Source organism: Myxine glutinosa, chromosome 2, assembly GCF_964187855.1.
Source record: "Myxine glutinosa chromosome 2, kmMyxGlut1.1, whole genome shotgun sequence".
NCBI classification, from domain to species: Eukaryota; Metazoa; Chordata; class Myxini; order Myxiniformes; family Myxinidae; genus Myxine; species Myxine glutinosa.
In genome coordinates, this window is record NC_136262.1 from 61,815,064 (window position 1) to 61,837,938 (window position 22,875).

The 22,875-nt window shown below is 46.7% G+C and overlaps 1 protein-coding gene across 1 annotated transcript in view; it reads left to right on the plus strand.

Annotated features, from left to right (window-relative positions):
- STX12 (syntaxin 12) overlaps window positions 1-22,875 on the plus strand; it is a 47,049-nt gene that overhangs the window by 974 nt on the left and 23,200 nt on the right. Inside the window, exons 2-3 of the mRNA XM_068108084.2 lie at window positions 12,842-13,012; window positions 13,237-13,306. Of these exons, the coding sequence (XP_067964185.1) occupies window positions 12,904-13,012; window positions 13,237-13,306 (179 nt within the window). The 5' untranslated portion in view covers window positions 12,842-12,903. The remainder of the gene's footprint in view (window positions 1-12,841; window positions 13,013-13,236; window positions 13,307-22,875) is intronic.

Here is a 22,875-nt window from a genome sequence, read left to right on the forward strand (position 1 = left end):
ATTGCATCAGCGGCAGAAGCGGCCACAGAAAAATGATGCAACCAGCGGCCGGGTGGCTGCTCACGAACCACCACCACATTGAGTGTGCCGCATTTTCAGAGAACATTATGTCTACGAAGAATTTGCTGCTGGACGTGGACGGATTCGGCCGAAATTTGGTGGAGAGGTGGGGTGTGTGACAAGGACGAAATTATTAGATTTTGGCGAAGATCCGGATCTGGATCCGAGTAGATTTTAAGTGATTCTTCACCATTGAGAAATAGGGCAAAAAACAATATGTAGCACAATATCTCTAAAAGTTGTGGACGAATTCGGACAACTTTGTGGACAGGTTGGGCATGTGACAAGGACAAATTTAATGAAAACAAATGTGTTTGAAATCACAATAAATGTAGTTATTTTTAATTAGGATAACTTTATGGATGGCTGGATTAATTTGTTCCACTCTCACAAAAAACACAGTATGACATATCATAGTATAAAGTGTTCTCTATTGAATGATGATGAATAGGTGTAATTGTTAGCGTTTTATCGAAGTGAAAAGTATGGGAATTTTTTTTTTTTTTTTTTTTTTGCTCAAACTAAGCTTCCACACAGGAGCTCAACCAGAATATTCCTTAGGTGGGGGCTCAGGTTACCTGCCAAGTCGTAGAGGTACAGAAAATATTACAGTACAAAATGAAGGCGTCTTGGCGAGAGTGCGGTTATTACTTGCAAAATCGAAGATTTTTCAAGTATATTGGTCGGTTGTGTTTGTGACTGTTAGTTTGTCACCGGCCTACAGGTCACAATTTTCAACCGATCTTCACCAAACTTCACCAAGTGGTAGGGTTGGTCAAATGCCAGAAGCCTATTGTTTTTGGGGTCAATAGGTCAAAAGGTCAACAGGTCAACGGTCACCAACTTTGCTAAATTTCTAAAATCCTCCATTTTCATCCGATTGACTTGAAATTTGAAGAGGACTTGCATATCTGGTCACTGAATTCAACCACCAAGTATTCTTGAAGTCAACTTAGGCCAAAAGGTCAACATAGGCCAAATTTCTAAAATCCTCTATTTTCATCGAATTCACTTGAAAATTGAACAGCATTTGCACATTGAGTCACTAAATAGGGAAACTAACTATTTTTGAGGTCAAAAGGTCAAAGGTCAACTCAAGGTCAACCTTCCAAAATCATCATTTTTCATCTGAAAAATCGTCACTTTTCATCCTGTTGACCCGAGCTTTGATCAAGATTGTAAATTTAAATCTTCATGAAATGGACAATTTGCTGTATCAATGGTAAACTTTTGGGGGACGGCGTATTTTGCAAGTATCGTGCTACGCATGACGTTTTCTTGTTAATCTATTGATGTTCTGCATATTCTCCTTGAAAATTTGATGACAAAAGCTGAAATGGTAAAATAAAATAAGCCCTGGACACATGCATGCACACACGCGCTGCCGAGGCTCAGTGACAATCCTCAAAAGAGCCCTCAGAAGAAAACAAGAAAACTTTACAGCTCGATACATGAATCATGATTCCTTATCAAAACGAAGGTGGATATTTTGACCCATGGGATTACCCGTTTCCCCTTCTGAAACCCACAAATGGAGATAACCAACGACACACACACACACACACACACACACACACACACACACACACACACACACACACACACACACACACACACACACACACACACATACACACACACACACGCTGCCAAGGCTCAGTGACAATCCTCAAAAGAGCCCTCAGAAGAAAACAAGAAAACTTTACAGCTCGATACATTAATCATGATTCCTTATCAAAACGAAGGTGGATATTTTGACCCATGGGAGGACCCGTTTCCCCTTCTGAAACCCACAAATGGAGATGACCAACGACACATGCGCGCACACACACACACACACACACACACACACACACACACACACACACACACACACACAACTGCAAAACCCCGTCCTCCCACTATGTGCGGGTAGCCGAAACTACAATCGAGAGTTGGGCTGTGCTGGAACCCCTCGGCCTCCTCCCCTTCATTGTGCCTCTGCTTCCACAGGTAGAACAGGACTTTGGTAAAGTTACGTACAAGGGTCGTTTGTCCAATCTTCAAAATGAGCCGTTTCCTTCTGATGTAAAAAGTACAACTTTGCATGTTGGTGTCTCCTTATCTTCCTCGTGTTAATGTGTGTCTTGAACCTGCATTGTTTGGTTTTGGAAAGATGGACAAAGTCAACTGTATATCTGACTTTCAAATGATGTTTTCTTGGTTGCTTTTCGTGGTTGAAAGTTTAACTTTTACTTCTACTCGGGGTGTCCATGTAATGCCAATCTGTGAGAGCATGGTGTCTTCATGTTGAAACCCATGAGGAATACTAAAAACACCGCTCCCTCCCCCTTTCCTTGATTTCCTGATTTAGTATTAACAGGACTAGACTCTGAAGGGGAAGTTTGGAAGGAGAAACATTTGGAAGCTTTAACATTACTTATTTTCTTGTCTTTCTGTCAACAACTTTATAAATTATTTAAAAGGTGTTTAAAGGAGTGCCCGACGCTACATGATATCAAAAACGACTCCAAACTCAAACATGTTAAACTTGACAGGCATTAGATGTTTGTATGTTTTACAAGTGTGAGGAATAAAAGTTCCATGTGTAGTCCGGTTTGTCGGGTAAGAGTATACCTGTGAACATACCAGGATGTTCGAGTGTTAGATAGTGTAGGGATGAAGATAAACCCTTGTGTGTCACACCTGGTAATCAAACCTTTGTCCCTTGTGGCAATGCACACCTGTAAACACTTAGATAGGCCCTTTATTATAATATAACCACCTCTAGAGGCCATTTTCCCCCGCAAAGCGGGGGTTGGCCTTTTTCGGGAACCATGGTTGTTGTTGTTTTTTGGTCCCCTTTTTGAAGCAATGTTTTACGGCCGGATGCCCTTCCTGACGCCAACCCTTTTTGCCGCCTTTAACGACAAGCAGGGAATTACCAGTGAACTGGTACTCAATTAGCCGACCTCGGAAGGATGACAGGCTGAGTCAACCCCCCTGGCGTTAATTCAGCGATCGACCGGGATTCGAACCCAGGATCCTAGGATCCTAAGCTGGCACCCTCACCGCTAGCCCAACACCAGGGTTACACCTGGGTTATGTCACCTGGGTTATGTCACCCACCAGGGTTATGTCACCGACATAGTCCCTTTATTGCACACAGTAATTAAATTCCCTTCCCCGACAATGACTTTGGAAGAAAACGGACAGGAAACCGCCGATGATGGCTGCTGCCGGTCGCATCACGAACTTGCATAGCAACATGCCCAGGAGGCCTGTGATTGGTCAGCGCGGTAGGCGCGAACCTCCAGCCAACCAGTGCGGGAGGCGCGAAGACGCAACTAAGAAGGAGGTTGTTGATTGGAGGGAACTCGCTGGAAGATTCGGTGGATGGCGGAAAGCTACGCGACGCTGATTTGGGAGCGCGCCAAGATTGACGTCACCGGGAAGGTTATCAAAAGGACGCGCTTGGCTCGGAGCAGCAGCTCACTTGGACTTGGACTTGGACTTGGACTTGGCTCTTAGCGGTGCAGTCGCATTCCTCCCTGTGGCTTTCCTCGTCAAGACGCTGTTCTCTCTCCTGTCTCTCCTGTCTCTCCTCGCGGTGGACCTCGTGTGGAGATCGCTGGCAGTGCTTTGGGCCGCGTGGTGCTTTTAGGGCGTTGGACGCGTGGTGCTTGGAGCGGTGCTCAGTGCTTTGGAGCTTGGAGCGAGGGACCTCGTGGTGTGCCGCTGAACAGACGAGGCCGGGGCGAGCGGATCGCTCGAAGCCTGGTGGCGCACGATTTCCTCCTGCCTGCCTTCTCCTGCATACGTGCCGTGACTGCCAGAGGGCCACGCCGGGCGAGCTGTCCCGGAGCGACCGACGGCAAAGCGCGTTTGGCGCGCGAACTTCTTCTCTTCTTCTCCCCGTGTGCGTGAGTGGGCCCTGTGTCTGGGGATAAGTTAAATTGGTTAAGCCTCTGCTCTGTGTCCCCTTTCCTTCTGCGAATCATTGTACATAAATAATAAATTGTGTTATTCCTCTTATTTGACCGTCTCCGTCCCTTCCATTAATTGGCCTCGCATGGTACGAATAGAACCGCTCGAATCGGGTTCCATAAAAGTAACGGCACGAGTCACGTGATACGCATACCGCTCGGGCGTACTCGATTAAGCGTGGCTTGTGCGAGGTCCGGTCCCCGCTTTCGTGGTAGCGTGGGTGAAAGGTACGTGCGGCGTCGACCCGATACCCTTTTTCACGTTTGCTGCGGAAGTGGCGATTCGGCCTCGTGGACACGAAGACCCAGGGGGAAAAAGGGGTTTAATCCCCCCTTTGTAACGTGGAACGGGCTTCGGGAGATCAGCAACAATATATTTGTGGAAGTGATCTGGGAGCTCAGGTAAGCATATTGGCTCAAAGCTCAGGCAAGGTGCATCGGCCTTCGTCAAAATCATAACTGTGTTCCTCAGCGTTGTCTTGTAGGTGATTATGTTGTTTCACTCACCCCCCGCTTTGCGGGGAAAAATGGCCTCTAAACGGTGGTTGGTTACTCACCCCATAACCACGAATGACTGTGAAACGGCCTCGAGCAATTGGTGGGGAGAGCACAGGTTGGGATAAACGTATTTTGTGACTCCCTAAAATGACGTTTATGTTGGTTGCAGTTTGCTTAATGTGGATGTCCATCTGTGCTGTGTCAATGTACAAAATAGTACAAAATTCTGTCTTTGCCTACAAAATTGTCTTTCTAGGCTTTGCCTATTTCATATTAAGAATGCTAAACTGAACCACCTCCTTCAGACACGGGTGCGATATTTTATTTTATTTTTTTATTATATAAATAGGGAAATGCAAGACAGACTCTTTGAATCTTCATCATTTGCTATAAGTTGGAAGGCCACTATCTACAATTTTCTTGCAACCAGCTCTTTGTGCATATTATTGTCACTCAACAACTTTCACTTACACACAAGTTGGGTATAACATGAGAGCAGTTCAAGCACATATTTCCATTGTTTGTGCCTAAAAGCTTGTGTGTGCTATATTATTGATGCAATTTACATTGATTTGGGTGGGCTTGGATAAAACTGCACATGGACAAAAGCCACTGCCTATTGGCATATCTTTGCTAGGCACAAATTGTTCTTTCTCTCTGCTGTGAAATTGCATCCAATGGAACCCCCTCTATGATCGTTTCTGTTGACCATGCAGTTATGATCACATGGTGGTCACAAGTGCTCGAGTCGGCCCTCGTTTCTCACCATTAAACCACATTTTGAAAAAGCACAATGTCAATGATTGTTTTGCTTCAGCTTGTGTGTCCTTGGAAAAGCACAATGTCACATACTTTACGACTGACTTTTAGGGGGTGTATTGTTTTCAGTACGTACAGTGCATTCAGAAAGTATTCAGACCCCTTCGCTTTTTTCACATTTCGTTATGTTGCAGCCTTATGCTGAAATCATTTAAATTCATTTTTCCCCTCTTCAATCTACACTCAATACCCTAAAATGACAAAGAGAAAACAGGATTTTAGAAAGTTTGGCGAATTTATTAAAAAGAAAAAACTGAAATGTCACATTTACATAAGTATTCAGACCCTTTGCTATGACACTTGAAATTTAGCCCAGGTGCCTCCCATTTCTCTTGATCATCTTTGAGATGTTTCCACACCTTGATTGGAGTCCACCTGTGGTAAATTCAATTGATTGGACATGATTTGGAAAGGCACACACCTGTCTATAAAAGGTCTCACAACTGACAATGCATATCAGAGCAAAAACCAAGCCATGAGGTCCAAGGAACTGCCTGCAGAGCTCAGAGACAGGATTGTGTCGAGGCACAGATCTGGGGAAGCCTACAAAAAAATTTCTGCTGCATTGAAGGTTCCCAAGAGCACAATGGCCTCCATAATTCTTAAATGGAAGAAGTTGGGAACAACCAGGACTCTTTCTAGAGGTGGCCGCCCGGCCAAACTGAGCAATCGGGGGAGAAGGGCCTTGGTAATAGAGGTGACCAAGAACCCGATGGTCACTCTTGCTGAGCTCCAGATATCCGGTGTGGCGATGGGAGAAACTTCCAGAAGGACAACCATCCCTGCAACACTCCACCGATCTGGGCTTTATGGCAGAGAGGCCAGACGGAAGCCTCTCCTCTGGGAAAGGATCCACAGGATCTTGTTTCACACAGTCTGAGAGTCCTTTAGGTGCTTTTTTGCAAACTCCTAGCAGGCTTTCATGTGTCTTTCACTGAGGAGAGGCTTCCGTCTGGCCTCTCGGCCATAAAGCCCAGATCGGTGGAGTGTTGCAGGGATGGTTGTCCTTCTGGAGGTTTCTCCCATCGCCACACAGGATATCTGGAGCTCAGCCAGAGTGACCATCGGGTTCTTGGTCACCTCTATTACCAAGGCCCTTCTCCCCCGATTGCTCAGTTTGGCCAGGCGGCCACCTCTAGAAAGAGTCCTGGTTGTTCCCAACTTCTTCCATTTAAGAATTATGGAGGCCATTGTGCTCTTGGGAACCTTCAATGCAGCAGAAATTTTTTTGTAGGCTTCCCCAGATCTGTGCCTCGACACAATCCTGTCTCTGAGCTCTGCAGGCAGTTCCTTGGACCTCGTGGCTTGGTTTTTGCTCTGATATGCATTGTCAGTTGTGAGACCTTATATAGACAGGTGTGTGCCTTTCCAAATCATGTCCAATCAATTGAATTTACCACAGGTGGACTCCAATCAAGGTGTGGAAACATCTCAAAGATGATCAAGAGAAATGGGAGGCACCTGAGCTAAATTTCAAGTGTCATAGCAAAGGGTATGAATGCTTATGTCAATGTGATATTTCAGTTTTTTTCTTTTTAATAAATTTGCAAAACTTTCTAAAATCCTGTTTGCTCTTTGTCATTATGGGGTATTGAGTGTAGATTGATGAAGGAAAAAATGAATTTAAACGATTTCAGCATAAGGCTGCAACATAACAAAATGTGAAAAATGTGAAAGGGTGTGAATACTTTCTGAATGCACTGTACACTGGGCCAACATGTCAGCGGTGGGAAACTGGCTTATTATTAAATAAAATAAGCAAATAGGGTTAGAGAGAGCAAGGAAAGGCACACAGTTGTAGTGACAAGTGTCTATACAATCAAATCCCTTCGCCCCCACAAACTGTGAGGGCTTGCGCAATATCTTACTCAGTCACACCCCAAAGATTCAGACAGAGATAGGTCATGATACACAGATGAATACATTTTGTTCCCACACGATGTTTGCATGGGATGGACATGGCTGATGGTGAGGAGGAAGACAGAGACCGATTGACTTTGGCAGGAGGGAGATACGTATCTGGCTACCCATTACCCATGTCTGGGTTCCATAACTCCTGGCACACATGCGCTTATTTGAAAACGCTTGTTCCTTCCTCGTTTGTCTGCCATGTCAAACTTGCCGGACTCTGCGGGACGTCTCTCACTCAACTGTCTGAACGAACTCTCTCTGATCTAACTCCTGAACTCCTGCCCTGGGCCATCTCCGCTGAACTTCTTGCGCTGCCCCGCCTCACGGCTTTCCTGGCCTCATAACCATGCACCCATTGGCTCCCCGTCTGGCCTCTTGGAGCCTCTCTCCACGCCCAGGGTTATGAGTGTTTTCAGGTGGGTCCGGTGGTTGTCAGCATGAGCATGGCTCTTACCTTAGTGCACAGTTTCGAGGTGTTACCTTTGCTGTCCTCGGGAGGTGGGCCAGATTTGGGTTTTGCTGAGCTTGTGAAAATGGTTCACTTTACAAAGCACACATACAGGTGACAGAAGGAACTATTTAAAGGTTTAATAAGGGGACGGGTGGGGGGGGGGGGGGCGGTGAAGCTTTTAGACACATTACAGTGGCAAAGGGTCATGGTTATAACATCCTAAATATACTTTGACACATGCTGTATTGTTTTAACACAGTAACCACACACTTGTGCTAATCATTTATTGATGGAACACCTCGTCTATTTTACACTCTATCCCCTATCACCATTCCCACAACAACATACAGGTAGTGGACAAAAAATGGAAACACCAATGTAAAGTCACTTAATAGGGCGTTGGGCCACGACATGCAGCCAGCACAGCCAATATGCGCCATGGCAGAGTCCACCAGCGTCTGGATTTTTGAGGGAGGAAAAAACTGTTTGATGGAGGTGAAAAATGCTGTCTCAGGCGTCGTTCCAGAATATCCCATAAATGCACGATTGGGTTCAGATATGGTGATTGAGAAGGCCATGACATATGGATAACATCGGTGTCGTGCTCGTCGAACCATTGGTTGACCACACGTGCTCTGTGTATGAGGCCATTGTCACCCTGGAAGATACCCTTCCCGGCAGGAAAGAAATGCTGCAACATGGGGTGAAGATGATCACTCAGTACAATTAAATAGCGATTGGCATTGTCCTTGCCGTCTAAGGGAATGACTGTACCCAAACCATGCCAGAAAAATGCACCCCACAACATTACAGAACCACCAGAACCCTTCAATAGTGGAACCAATCACTCAGGGTTGTAGAGTAATTTAGATTGGCGCCACATTTTTCGTTCACTCAGCCTTTTGTCGAGAACATGGTGAAGGATGATTCATATGACCATATCACATTTCTCCTCTGCTAGGTAGTCCATTGCCTGCACTCTTTGCACCACTGGGCTCACAAACGTGCAGTATCAGGTGTGATGAGCAGTTTGTGCACTGCAACCCGACTATGGTATCCCGCTCTATGGAGCGCTCAGAGGACTGTTTGTTTTATTAAACTGGCTGCTCGTGCCCCAGGTTGATATTTACAGTCAATTCATCTCAGTTGCTGGCCTGCTTTGCCTTGCACTTTAAATCGATGCACGGATATCACGATCCTGAAGAGTATGCACCTCTGCCCACTGTTGAAGGACAGTCCTTTGCTGATTTCTTTCTCGGAGTTCCATGCCTACATCACCTTCGACACCGTTGCTCGTGAAACATCAGCAAGTTAAGCTGCCTTTGTCACTGAAGCTCCTACCAAATGCGCCGCAACGATCACCCCTCTTTCAAAGTCACTGAGGTCTCCTCTTGCAGCCATGCTAACCATAATTATCTAGGCAACCAGGCCTGTGCAGCATTTTTATACATGACCCTAAGCAGGCTGGGATGTTATTTGCTTAATTAACACATGGGCCACACCTGTGTGGAAGCCATTGCTTTCAATATACGTGCTTGGTGTTCCTCATTTACCCAGGTGGTTCCATTTCTTTTTGTCCAAATACAATGACTTCAATAGGAGCGAGAACTGAGCTGTGGACAGCCAAAGTTGCACCATTCAATCGATTATGTGTTTGGAACGCAGCCTAGCACCATGGCCTTGCCTTGCAGCTTGTTGGGTTTTGCTGTCTCTTTATCCCATCAAGGAAGGATGAGACAGAAAAGGAAGAGACCAAGACATGGTGTACCGCAGGGGCCACACAGGCGGTCGTGCGGATCTATATCGTAGCCACTTCAGGGACGGAGGGGGAAACTGAGCACGGATAAAGAGATGGCTTGGTCCATGAGCCGTGGTTTCTTGCTGGGGTGAAGCTGGATGCTTTAGGACCAGGGATGGTTCTGTTCTTTCTTAAACACTCGCAAGTGGAGATGACGGCCGGTGGTGGTGGCACACACACACACACACATACACATACACACACACACACGAATTGTGATTTACACATACACTTGCAAAATTATGATTGCACATGCACATGAATCATGATTATACGTGAGATGTTGTCCATATTATATACACACATTGATATGTGATCATACACCTATTATACGTGACACATAATACATATTGTATACACATTTTATACATGCACGTTAACAAAGGTGGATATTTTGAGACCTGGGAGGGCTCCATTCCACATTCTGAAACCCGCAAATGGAGAAAACAACACGACACACACACACACACGTCCCGAGAATGTACCTGCTGAGACAGGGAGGTAGCGGCCTCATGGAACTCAAGTAAATGCGCGGAATGACAACTGTTGGACTGGCTGAATATGTGAAAACTTTAACAGATAAACACAAAGACCGCATGCCAGAGAAGGTGTTCCTAACCCACCTAGCAAATAAATTCTAAGAAGATGTCACAGAAGATGTCACACGTGTACCAAAACAGCAACAACTACAGCCCCAATGAATGCAAGAAATACAAAAGAAAAGTAGAAAGTGATAACTGGGAGAATGATTAAAGACCAGGAAGGTATAAAAAAAAAAGAAAAAAAACCCTGGTGTTGGGCTAGCGGCTAGGGTGCCGGCTTAGGATCCTAGGATCCTGGGTTCGAATCCCGGTCAATCGCTGAATTAACGCCAGGGGGGTTGACTCAGCCTGTCATCCTTCCGAGGTCAGCTAATTGAGTACCAGTTCACTGGTAATTCCCTGTTTGTCGTTAAAGGCGGCAAAAAGGGTTGGGGTCAGGAAGGGCATCCGGCCGTAAAACATTGCTTCAAAAAGGGGACCAAAAAACAACAACCACGGTTCCCGAAAAAGGCCAACCCCTGCTTTGCGGGGAAAAATGGCCTCTAAAGGTGGTTATTTAAGGTATAAAAAAATATATATTTATTTATATTATTATTTAAGGTATAAAAAAAAGAGCTGGACAGATTGGGCATGGACAAAGAAGATTCTTTGGAATGGCTAAGTGGTCAGCTCGACTGGTATGGAGAACGAATGAAATAAATGGAGAAAGTATGGAGAAATAAATGCCCAACACCAAGGACATGACACCAATGGCTTTAAGAAAAGGCAGGACTGAGTCATTCAGACAGGTGTATGTTTTGCAAGGTGGACATAGAAAGCATGAGTCACCTCCTCTAAAAATGTAAAAGAAAACCCATGTCAGAGCAGCTGAACACGCAAAGGCAAAACAAAGTATGTAGACTAATCTACTGGCACATCTGCAAAAACGTCAATATCCCAGTCCCAGAAAACTCATGGAAACATGAACCAAAATAGATAATTGAAAACGAGGAAGTAACGCTCATGTACGATCTGATGATCCCATCGAGCGTGAAACACAGAAAATAAAGCATTATGACTGGATGTAGTACTGAGTTACAAAAATGAAAAAAACGGTGTTGCTAATTGAGGGGTCAGTACCCAGATAATTCTGTTTTGAAACAACGTATAAATTAATAAAATGACCAAATACCCAAACCTCAAAAATGAAGTGAAAAGATCCTGGAATCTGAAGAATGCCGAAATTTTACCACTGAGCATTAGAGAAAGGAGAAGGGAATATTAACGAGGAGGCTTTGGAAGCTATCTGTGGCTCGGTGACGATGCTGAAAAGAGCCCTCAGAACAAAACTTTGAGAACAAGAAAACATCACAGCTGGGTCCATGAATCGTGACCCCACCCTTTACTGACACAGAGGCAGATACTTCAAGGCCTAGGAGGACTTTGTTCCACCTTCTGGAAACTGCATGTGGAGATGACAACCAAGACACACACACACACACACACACACAAGACAGACTATGATGGAATAGATGACACAACAACCCAAACCCACTTAAAGGCCCACATACATAACTACCATTCACACTGAACCAGGCAAGATATTTAAAGGCTGGCAACGGGCATACGCTGGGCAATGGTGTTCCGCCCTTTCGTATAGAAACATTCTTGGCCAATCGATGCTTATCCAGATCCAATCAGAGCCATGACCACCAAGCAGCATGGGCCAATGCCACACCACCTTCCTTGCCGCCACTCAGGTGTGTCACTACCCAAGCCAAAAATAACTTATCCACACCCCATATCCACCCAGCTCGGCCACACCAGACGGCTTTACCCTATCAGATACAGTTGAACCAAAAGCAGAATTACTCAAACACCTTGCAGTACCTTGCATTTTTGTGACACAAAACTACACCTTGTGTAGTTTTTCTCTTGCGGCTAGAATTTTTTTTCTCTTTCTCGGGCCAAAAAAGGATCACATCGCAACACCTTGCATTTTTTGCTGCGATGGTCGCTTTAGAGAAATCAACTTGATGTGCATTTTGGTTTTAACAAAAGGTGAAATTAAATCATGTACTCAGGTCTAACAAAACTGATTGAGTATCGACAGGGCGAATACTTATCTTCTATCTAGAGTCGAATAATGATTGCAAAAGGTTGACGGCCTTCATTAATATTAAAATATGCCTTGTCCTTAAATTTTTTTTGGTGGAGTTTAGGAGGGGAGGGGTTTGAGATGTCAAAACTCACAATATATTGTAGTTGCTGCTCGTTTATTTGGTCCCTTGATATTGTCCCATGTTTATTTTTATGCCTCCGCCGACGAAGTCATTATGCATTATGTTTTTGGGTTGTCCGTCCGTTTGTGATAGGTTTTCGTTATCGCAATAACTTGAGAACAGATGAAGCGATCCAAGTCAAACTTGGTGCAGGTATGTATAATAATGTAAAGATGAACGGATTAGATTATGGGGGTCAGAGGTCAAAAGTCAGAGGTCCCGTTCTGTAAAAAAAAAATCTCTGTTACTGCACTAACGTGTGACCCAGTGATGGGATTTTGACAAAACTTGGTATACGTATATATTGTGATGGACTGATTAGATTTCAGCATCAAAAATTAAAGGTCAGAGGTCATGCCAAGAAAAATGTAATACTTGAAAACAGCTTAAGGGATTTAAATCAATGTTGGTGCAAGAATTTATCATGATGTAATATGGGTGGAAGCATATCAGTCGAAGGGTGCCGTTATAGTTTTGTATATTATTCAATTGGCTTTGATTACTTTAAAAAAATTGGTTTATCTTCTGCTAAACAGGTCAAGTGGTGTCTGGAGTGGTATAAACAGTTCGCCCGACAGAAGTCAAATTGGCAGCAACCATGTCGTCCGATCGTGGATTTCCCTCTCGTATGGAGGATGGCGTGGTGGATGGTTTTTCGAGCCTTGCATCCACCGTCGGCACGAACATCCAGAAGATCTCTCAGAACAGTGAGTTGTGACACTGCATAAGTAAAAATGTTTTATTGGTGCAAGACTCCAGAGGAAGTATGGTATGTGAGTTTTGACTTCTGACTCGCCATTGTTTTTTACTTTTAAGAGATTTTTGTAAGAACAAAACAACATTTTATACAGTACATCTGATTCTTTTAATACTGCCCTCAGTTTCCTTGCATGCTCTCTATGCTTGCTCTTATTCCCTTCCTTAACTTCAGCATCAAAGATTCAACGCATGGTCAACCAACTGGGAACGACGCAGGATACTGCAGAGCACATTGAACGCCTGTGAGTTCCTAATTTTTGTTTCACATCTCATTATATGGCACTATTAGAATCGGTAGTGGGATGGGGCGATGGGGGTGTGGGGAAGTGGTGAGGTGGGTGTTTTCAGTAAGTGTGTTATTGTCCCTTGCTTTGATGTTACAATTGCCACTTGGGAGTGCTCTGCGTTTTTCTTAGTCTGCAATTCCTAGTTGTTTTGAATTGTATTATGCTCAAGCAGGCAAAGCACAGTAGAAGTTTGTTGTTAACCGTTTTTGCTTCATTAAGAAGTGTGTGTGTGTGTGTGTGTGTGTGTGTGTGTGTGTGTGTGTGTGTGTGTGTGTGTGTGTGTGTGTGTGTGTGTGTGTGTGTGTGTGTGTGTGTGTGTGTGTGTGTGTGTACCATTTCTTCGAGAAAATTGTTGAAATAAACAAATATTTTGGTATCCACATATATATTTCTTTGGTTTGCAGTGGAACTAAACAAAAGAAAACTGAAAAAATGACAATCTTAGCTTATTCCACACCTAAATCCTAAAATGGCCCAGACAATATTATTGGCACCTTTTAGAAGTTGTTAGAAATAATTAGATTTCAAGCAGGTGATTCTCCTTTACTATGGAATTGAACTCTCCTGTGGTGAGTTGCAGGTGCCTGCATTATAAAAATTACTCGTTCAACCAGCTTGAATCGAGCAAAGGAGTCATTCTGTTGTTTTGTGTCACTATGTGTACCGCAATGAGCATGGAGAAAAGAAAGAAAACCAGAGAATTGTCTGAGGAGGTCAGACACAAGATTGTAGTTAAGCATGGACAATCTCAAGGCTACAAATCCATCTCCAAAGTCTTTGATGTTCCTGTGTCCACCTTACGCAATGTTATCAGGAAGTTTAAGGCCCAGGGCTCTGTAGCCAACCTCCCTGGACGTGGCCGCAAGAGAAAACTTGATCGAAGATTACAGCGAAGGATTGATAGAATGGTGTTGAAAGCACCTCGATCAACTGCCAAACGGATTCAAGCTGACATTGACACAAGGTACGACGGTTTCAACTCACACCATCCGACACAAACTCGATGAAAGGGGGTTCTATGGTAGGAGACCCAGGAGGACCCCACTGCTGAGAGAGCGATATAAGAAAGCCCGACTGGAGTTTGCCAAAACACACATGAACAAGTCAACAATCTTCTGTGAGAATGTCCTTTGGACAGATGAGACTAAATTAGAGGTTTTTGCTAAACCACATCATCTCTGTTTACAGAAAACAAAATGAAGCCTTCAAAGAAAAGAACACCTTCCCTACAGTCAAACATGGAGGAGGTTCAGTGATGTTTTGGGGTTGCTGTGCTGCCTCTGGCACTGGGTTCCTTGAATGTGTGCATGGCATCATGAAATCAGGAGATTACCTAGGCATTTTGGAGCTCAATGTTAAACCCAGTGTCAGAAAGCTGGGTCTCTGTCGAAGGTCATGGGTCTTGCAGCAGGACAATGACCCCAAACACACTTCAAAAAGCACCCAAGCATGGTTCAAGACAAAACTCTGGACTGTTCTGAAGTGGCCAACAATGAGTCCAGATCTAAATCCCAATGAACACCTGTGGGGAGATCTGAAAACAGCAGTTGGGAGAAGGCACCCTTCAAATCTGGGAGAACTGGAGCAGTTTGCAGAAGTGTGGGCCAAACTGCCAGTAGAGAGATGTAGGAAGCTCATTCATGGCTATAGGAAGCGCTTGGCTGCAGTTATTTTGTCCAAAGGCTGTGCTACCAAATATTAAGCCAAGGGTGTCAATAATTTTGTCAATGCCATTTCTTTTTATCTTCTGATTTAAAAGGACATATTAAGTTCTAAATAAAAAAACAAAGGTTCTGTAATATTAACAGTGAAATAAACAATTGTGGAGACAAAATACTTTTGTCAATTTCAACTTGTGTTTACAGAAAATTGTGAGTTATTTGAAAAAAGTGGAAGGGTGGCAGTATTTTTGGCCACGACTATATATATATATTTATTTATTTATATATATATATATATATATATATATATATATATATATATATATATATATATATATATATATATATATATATATATATGTATATATATATATATATTGTTACAGACGTGGCTTGGATGTTATTTACCGAGCGGTTTATTGGTATGACCACGTCTGCACAAGTTACCCGATTGTGCCCGAACGTTGACTAGTCGCGCTATGCTGGCTCAATAAGAAAAAGAAGACACCCGGCTGGATTACAATAACACAATACGACACCAATGTTTCGATTCTCAAGTATATTCGTACGGAAAAGGTTAGATTACAGGGGCTAGAGGTATATTACAGGAAGACAGGCACTTAGACACACTCTTATATTAACCCCGGACAGACGACAGACACACGGGACAACGGCTGACTCACACGGGGGTTTGATGGCTAGGAAAGGCAGAATCGATGGCTCAAGGTGCACTCTTGGCTCAAGGACAGGGTACTGTACGGTCCAGTAGATGCAGGAGGTTTCACAGCGCTCGAGGTGGCGTCTTGTCGTCTCAAGCTGGGGGCGCATCTGACTCAGCGCTCGCAGGTGGCTTTCCTTCTCCAAGCTGGGTGCGCATCTGACTCAGCGCTCGCAGGTGGCTTTCCTTCTCCAAGCTGGGTGCGCATCTCTCGTCACATCCGGCGCGGGGCCGCGTATATCCGGCGGGGAGTGACACGCCCTCGGCTCGTTAGCTCCGCCTCGTGGAATCGGCACGTTGCTTCTCATTGGGTGCGTGCGGGGGGTTTACCAGGCTCCGCCCTTGACGAGGAGCTGACAAGGAGCCCCTTCGTGGTAACCCCGTGGAGCGCATGGTCTGGAGCTAATCGAGCCGGTGGGAGGACGCATCCTCCCCCGCTCCGCCGCCATCTCCTCTGTTGTTGTTGTAATTGTTGGGGAAGAAGATGGAAGGAGGTATGGGAAAGGTCCTAAACTCACTACTGATGCCATATAATCACATTCTGGTGCAACGAAGAGTCATAATTAATGGAGACGAGGCCTTAACTGACATAGAATAAGAATAACTAGGAAGATGTCCGAAAGTTGTCTACGTGTGGTGCGGTGGACCTGGGCACGACATTTAATGGGGGAATAAGGGGAAGGTCGGCTCTACTGATTGTTATTTACATGCAATGGGACTAGGGAATGGGGGATCGGGGAAAGTTGGGGAGTATTGGAGAAAATAGGGAAATATTTACAAGCGGATATGGAGGCCAAATTCCATATTCGCAACATTGCACCCTTCTCTACCCTCGGGGCGTCCCGACCCGATAAATTTTTACCTACTTTAGTGTGGCACGCAATGTAGTTCCCTCTACTATTAACTCTACCCTGAGTGCGACAGTTTTACAGATATTCACAAATGAGTAAATATGTCCCCCTGCGACGTTGCACCCTTCTCCTCACAGAAACACACCCACAGGATAACCGAATCCGGAAAGAATTCTCAAACTAAACATACAGCCGGTAGGGAGCATTATTTACAAGACTACGCTGCTATTTACACTACGATCCAGGACCTGTTTTTGGAGGAACACATGCAGATGTTATGCATAGAGAGAGAGCGCGCTTGCCAACATCGATACACCAACCCACGAGTGCTCTGTGGCCGACGGCCTTTAATAACGTGCAGAGCACCCTTTCCGAGCATCAACAGCACCACCCCACCACCAATCGGTGCAGTCACCATTGTTCATTGGAATAAAAATAAATTCGACAACCCCTAACCCTGCAGGTGTCTCTTGCTCTTCTTGTGGTGCACTTGGTGGTAACTAAAAGTGGTTCACCTGTATGGCATAGGTGCCACGTTGACCCATAGGTCCATCCCCGGGTGGTGCTTGGCCGCAAACGAACTGCGGTCCATTGTGGGTGGCCACAAACATTGCGGTCCATATGGTGTATCGATCCCGGCAGCAAACAGCGAAAGTGCAGGCCCACAACTGCGCAGCCAGCACCTCTCTCTCCTCTCTCCCTACCCCAAAGCCAGATCCTCGGAGGTGGGAGACAAAAGAAGAAACAAGTGAGTAAGGTGGTAAGGGCGCAAAAGTGCACGCAATGTAAGGTGATGCACACTGGGGGCACATGGGAACCAGGTGAGACAGGTACGTTCCTATCGTACGCCCCCCCCCCACCAGGTAACCTACATGGCCCCTCCCTTACCCCTTACTGCATCCACAAAACACAACACTACCCATAAACATCTACTTTACAAATCGACAAACATCCCTACTGTCTTCCCCGTTCCTCCCATAAACCAAATTCGTCTTCTCTCCCTCCTAACCAATCAAATTTGCCATTTTCAACTCTCATCAAAATTTGCCATCTCCAACTGCACATCAAAATTTGCCATCACCAATTCATCATCAGTCCCTCCTAAGGAGGGAGAGATGGAATCACCCCAATGTCTCATCCACGTCGTGATGCGTCTCACAAATCCACAGCAATCTCATTTCCTGCACACAGAACAAAGAAAACACAGGTGTGGAGTCATCATCATCACCACAGGTAAGTGGCTGCGTATGGTGCGACAGGTTCTTCAATCCTAACTATCGCCTAAATGACTTTAACAACTTTACACTACCCGGGGTCTTTCTCCGGCCAAACCATTGGCCCTCGTATACTATGGGTTCTAAAAACCAATTCCCATTGGCCAAACTGTGGTGCCCTTCAATTTGGGGTCTCACTCCCCCGATTCATCTCCCGGTGCCCTCGTACAATTTCTGGGCTGCGATGTGTACCTCTCCCAGTGGGTCTACCCACCTGCACACCTCCACCACTGCAGTTGCCTCCGAGCTTACCTGCTCCTTACCCTAACCTAACTACCAGGGGAAGGCCCTCTGGCTCTCTCCCCACTCCGTGCCCTCTCTGGCACTGGGCTGCCCGATCCACACCCGGGATCCTCAGGCACCCACTCACAACTACCGGCTCCCAGAGCCCACCTGCGGCCTCACCTGGCCGACATCCTCACAGTGGTGGAGTGCCCAACCAACTACACACACTAACAGGCTACACGCCCAGCCATTTCCACAACACTAATGCACCCATTCACAACACCATTCTGCAACCGCACCACAAATGCCAATATCCAACCACAATTTACCTGCACCCTCTACCTAACACTTACACTACCCGCCCCGGGTACTCGTGAAAGGGGTCCACTCTTCCCCCATCCACACCTTCGCACCATGCACACCACTCCGTACCACTCACTCCAACTCTCTCCACACACCTGTACCTGCACACCTGTGCTCTCACACCTGGTGCCACCTGCACCCTTCTCTCCCCAAGCGCATTCGCGCTGATCCACACACTCACTACTCATACACTGCTCCACACACCTGTCCAGTTGCACACCTGTGCAATCACACCTGTTCAATTCTCACAAACACGGCATCATCTCAGCTAACTACTCCCTTCTGAAACTTGCGCTTCCCAGTCGTCCCTTTAAACTATTGCGCTCCCTCGTCATTATCATCCATACTAATCTACCTGCGTCCCCACTACAGGTATCAGTCACTAACTAATCTTAACGTTACCTAATGTCATCTTCTAGATCCCTACACACAATATCCTAACCCACCCGGGCTAGTTTTCACTGCCATACACCCCATAAACTATTGCGCATTTGCCCCCACCTGTGAGGGATGGTGGATTTGCCATCCCACCACATCGGGGGTCTCTCACTACCAATTTTGCACATCAAATTTCAACAATTCAAAAATTTTCTATTTACTGCCAATTCTATTCACTTTTCTAAATTTTGTATCAAATCACTACTATCACTATCACCATCACCCGTCTACTTATTAGGTACTCTCGGTGCGCCAATTCACATCTACAGCCCGGCTTCGTACAGCCAAGCCATGAATGCGAATTCTTTTGTGCTGGCGGCTGGATGCGTCCGGCGCTCGGTGCAGGGAAGGAGGTTTACCCGGCCCGAGATCCCACGCACCTTCTCGGCGTGGAGCCATCCAATGTCCCGATCTCGACCTGCCGGCACGTCTCACCAAAAAGTGGTCGCCATGACGACCCTTTCTATCGGGCTGCCAGATCCGCCTAGTGGAGCACGGACGTTCAAAGCGAGGCCCAGCACGGATCGCGCACGGCGGTCCTTTCGAACCCGCCGTGGCTCGGATCCCCGCTGGTTCTCGCGGCACGCGAAACCCGGCACGCACCGAGGGCCCGCTTCGGCTAAAAGTCGACCTAACCTTTAACCCGGTCACCGTCGATGCTTCACCTGCTTGCTTACACCCCGCAGCCCGTTCCTTGCTCCTTGTACCGTTCCTTACACACCCAGGTACACCCATTCCACTCACAGCCTTGGTCACACACCTGACCACCGAACACTTTGGCACACATTCGTTGCTCGCACACCTCACCAATACACCGCTTCGCGCCCCCTCCTCGGTCACCTCCTCTGTGACAATCACAGGTGTGCTCTCATTCGCACACCCAACCACGTGCCTCACCACCAACTCCAGCGTGCATTCCCACTCACGCTCTACCATTCCAGGTGTGCATCCTTCCATCCCAGGTGTACATCCTCGCTCACCTGTCACAACTAACTCACGCTCCATGTCACTCTCACTACTTTCACCTCCATTCCTGACAGCGCACTCACCCTTACTCTTGACAGCGCACTCTTTCCTCATGCACCTGTCCGTCACACACCTTTCTCGCGCACACTCTCCCGTTACACCCTCTGTAACACTCACCACAGGTGGACACTCTTCCTTTCTTCTGACAGCGCACTCTTTCCCCATGCACCTGTCCGTCACACACCTTTCTCGCGCACACTCTCCAGTTACACCCTCTGTAACACTCACCACAGGTGTGCATTCTTCCTTGCCTTTGACAGCGCACTCTTTCCCCATGCACCTGTCCGTCACACACCTTCCTCGCGCACACTCTCCCGTCACACCCTCTGTAACACTCACCACACCGCGCTTCCATGTGCTCCCTCGCACACACGCTACGACCGACTCACTTTCGCCAGCACCCTCACTCCTTGGCACGCACTTTTTCCTCACACACCCCAGAGTCGGACTTTCTTGCACACCTCCATTTTCGCACACCAGACCTGTCGCACACTTCACCAACGGCCTCTCACGAACACCCGGGTCTATCTCGACCCCCAAGCCTCTTAAATCACCTGGCGCATCATACGCACGACCATATTGGTCACCACTTACACCAGGTCCTCTTCCTCTTCGCTTCTCCTCCATCACCTGCGAATCCCTCATCCGGTTAATGAGCACATCATCACGATCCAAACACAGACTTTGGACCAATTCTTTTATCTCCTCTTTTATCTCTTTCTTATCCCCTCTCCGTCGCTTCTTAATTTCGCTCATCCCTTCTTCCACTTCTTCTAATTTGTGCTTCACCTCTTTTATTCCCCGGTACGTCTCCTCAAGCTCATCCTCTAAGGCTACCTTGACCGTTTCCATGTGCGTCCTCACCTGCCGGTCCGTCGTCTCCATTACCTCTATCACCTCGTCCAACCTCGTTGTCAGTCCCTCACGTACCATCTGACATTCCCTCTTTGTCGCTATCAAGTCGTTTTTTATGTCGTTTTGTGTCGCTTTCAACCCTCCTAATACCGCAGTGTTCCTTTGAACCTGCTCCACTAACTCCGTCTGTCCCACCGTCAGCTGCTCCACCTCCTGCGTCAGGTCCTCTATGCCCCCTTGTAACTTTACAGTCCCCTTTCTCACCTCCTTCTCCATGTGCTCCTTACAGTGCCTCACCTCCTCGCGCACTCCCTCCGACCTCCTCACTCACTCCTCTTCTGATCTCCTCTCCCATCACTTGCATCTCCTGCCCAGATGCCACCCTCATCTGCTCCATTTCCTCCCTGTGAGCATCCAGTTTGGTTTCTACCCCCATTCTGACCCCCTCTATCTGCTGCTCCATTTGTTTAACTTCCCTTTCCGCTTGGTCCCTCATGTCCCTCAATTTGCCTTCCATACTGTTTTCTAACCCCTCTAACCCAGTTTTCACTCCCTCTATCTGATTCTCCTGGGCAGCCATTCTATTTTCTACCCCCATTAACCCATTTTTCACTTCTTTTATCCCGTTGTCTAACCCCTCAAAATTATTGTCTATCTTCCCAAATTTCTTGTCTAACTCCTCAAAATTATTGTCTAACCCCTCACTGGTACCCCTCGCTTCGTCCCTCATTACCCCCATTTGGTTTTCCAATCGCTCACTATTCTTTTCCATAAGGGCCGTCATTTGTATAAAAAAAAGTTCCAATCTTCCCAGCGGCGCTACTTCGGTCGCGGGCACGGTGACCAGCGAGGCGCCATTTTGCGCGCCCGCTTCTTCGTGCGTGATGGCGCTATTTTGTGAACCTGCCGCCCTCACTGCTTCGCTCTCCTCCTGTCCCTCATTTTGGTCCTGGATCGACCCTACCTCACTCTCCTTTACCGGACCCCAGCTGTCTTGATCCGCCATAGCGCGACTTTCAAATTCGGTTTTTTATTTATTTATTTATTTTTTCGTAAAACAAATTCAAATTTCGCCGTTATAATTTCGCGCGGGAAACGCGCTCCGAATCGATTCGGTCGAGCGCCGTACGCGCTCCGGCTCGATTTTCCCTCCCAAAATTTGGGCCTAACTAATTTAGTCCCGGGTTCGAATTCCACTCCTCGACACCAATGTTACTCTAATAGTACAATTGGTGTTCCAAAATTTGGGCTAAATAAATTTAGTCCCAGGTTCGAATCCAACTCCTGACACCAATTGTTACAGACGTGGCTTGGATGTTATTTACCGAGCGGTTTATTGGTATGACCACGTCTGCACAAGTTACCCGATTGTGCCCGAACGTTGACTAGTCGCGCTATGCTGGCTCAATAAGAAAAAGAAGACACCCGGCTGGATTACAATAACACAATACGACACCAATGTTTCGATTCTCAAGTATATTCGTACGGAAAAGGTTAGATTACAGGGGCTAGAGGTATATTACAGGAAGACAGGCACTTAGACACACTCTTATATTAACCCCGGACAGACGACAGACACACGGGACAACGGCTGACCTCACACGGGGGTTTGATGGCTAGGAAAGGCAGAATCGATGGCTCAAGGTGCACTCTTGGCTCAAGGACAGGGTACTGTACGGTCCAGTAGATGCAGGAGGTTTCACAGCGCTCGAGGTGGCGTCTTGTCGTCTCAAGCTGGGGGCGCATCTGACTCAGCGCTCGCAGGTGGCTTTCCTTCTCCAAGCTGGGTGCGCATCTGACTCAGCGCTCGCAGGTGGCTTTCCTTCTCCAAGCTGGGTGCGCATCTCTCGTCACATCCGGCGCGGGGCCGCGTATATCCGGCGGGGAGTGACAACGCCCTCGGCTCGTTAGCTCCGCCTCGTGGAATCGGCACGTTGCTTCTCATTGGGTGCGTGCGGGGGGTTTACCAGGCTCCGCCCTTGACGAGGAGCTGACAAGGAGCCCCTTCGTGGTAACCCCGTGGAGCGCATGGTCTGGAGCTAATCGAGCCGGTGGGAGGACGCATCCTCCCCCGCTCCGCCGCCATCTCCTCTGTTGTTGTTGTAATTGTTGG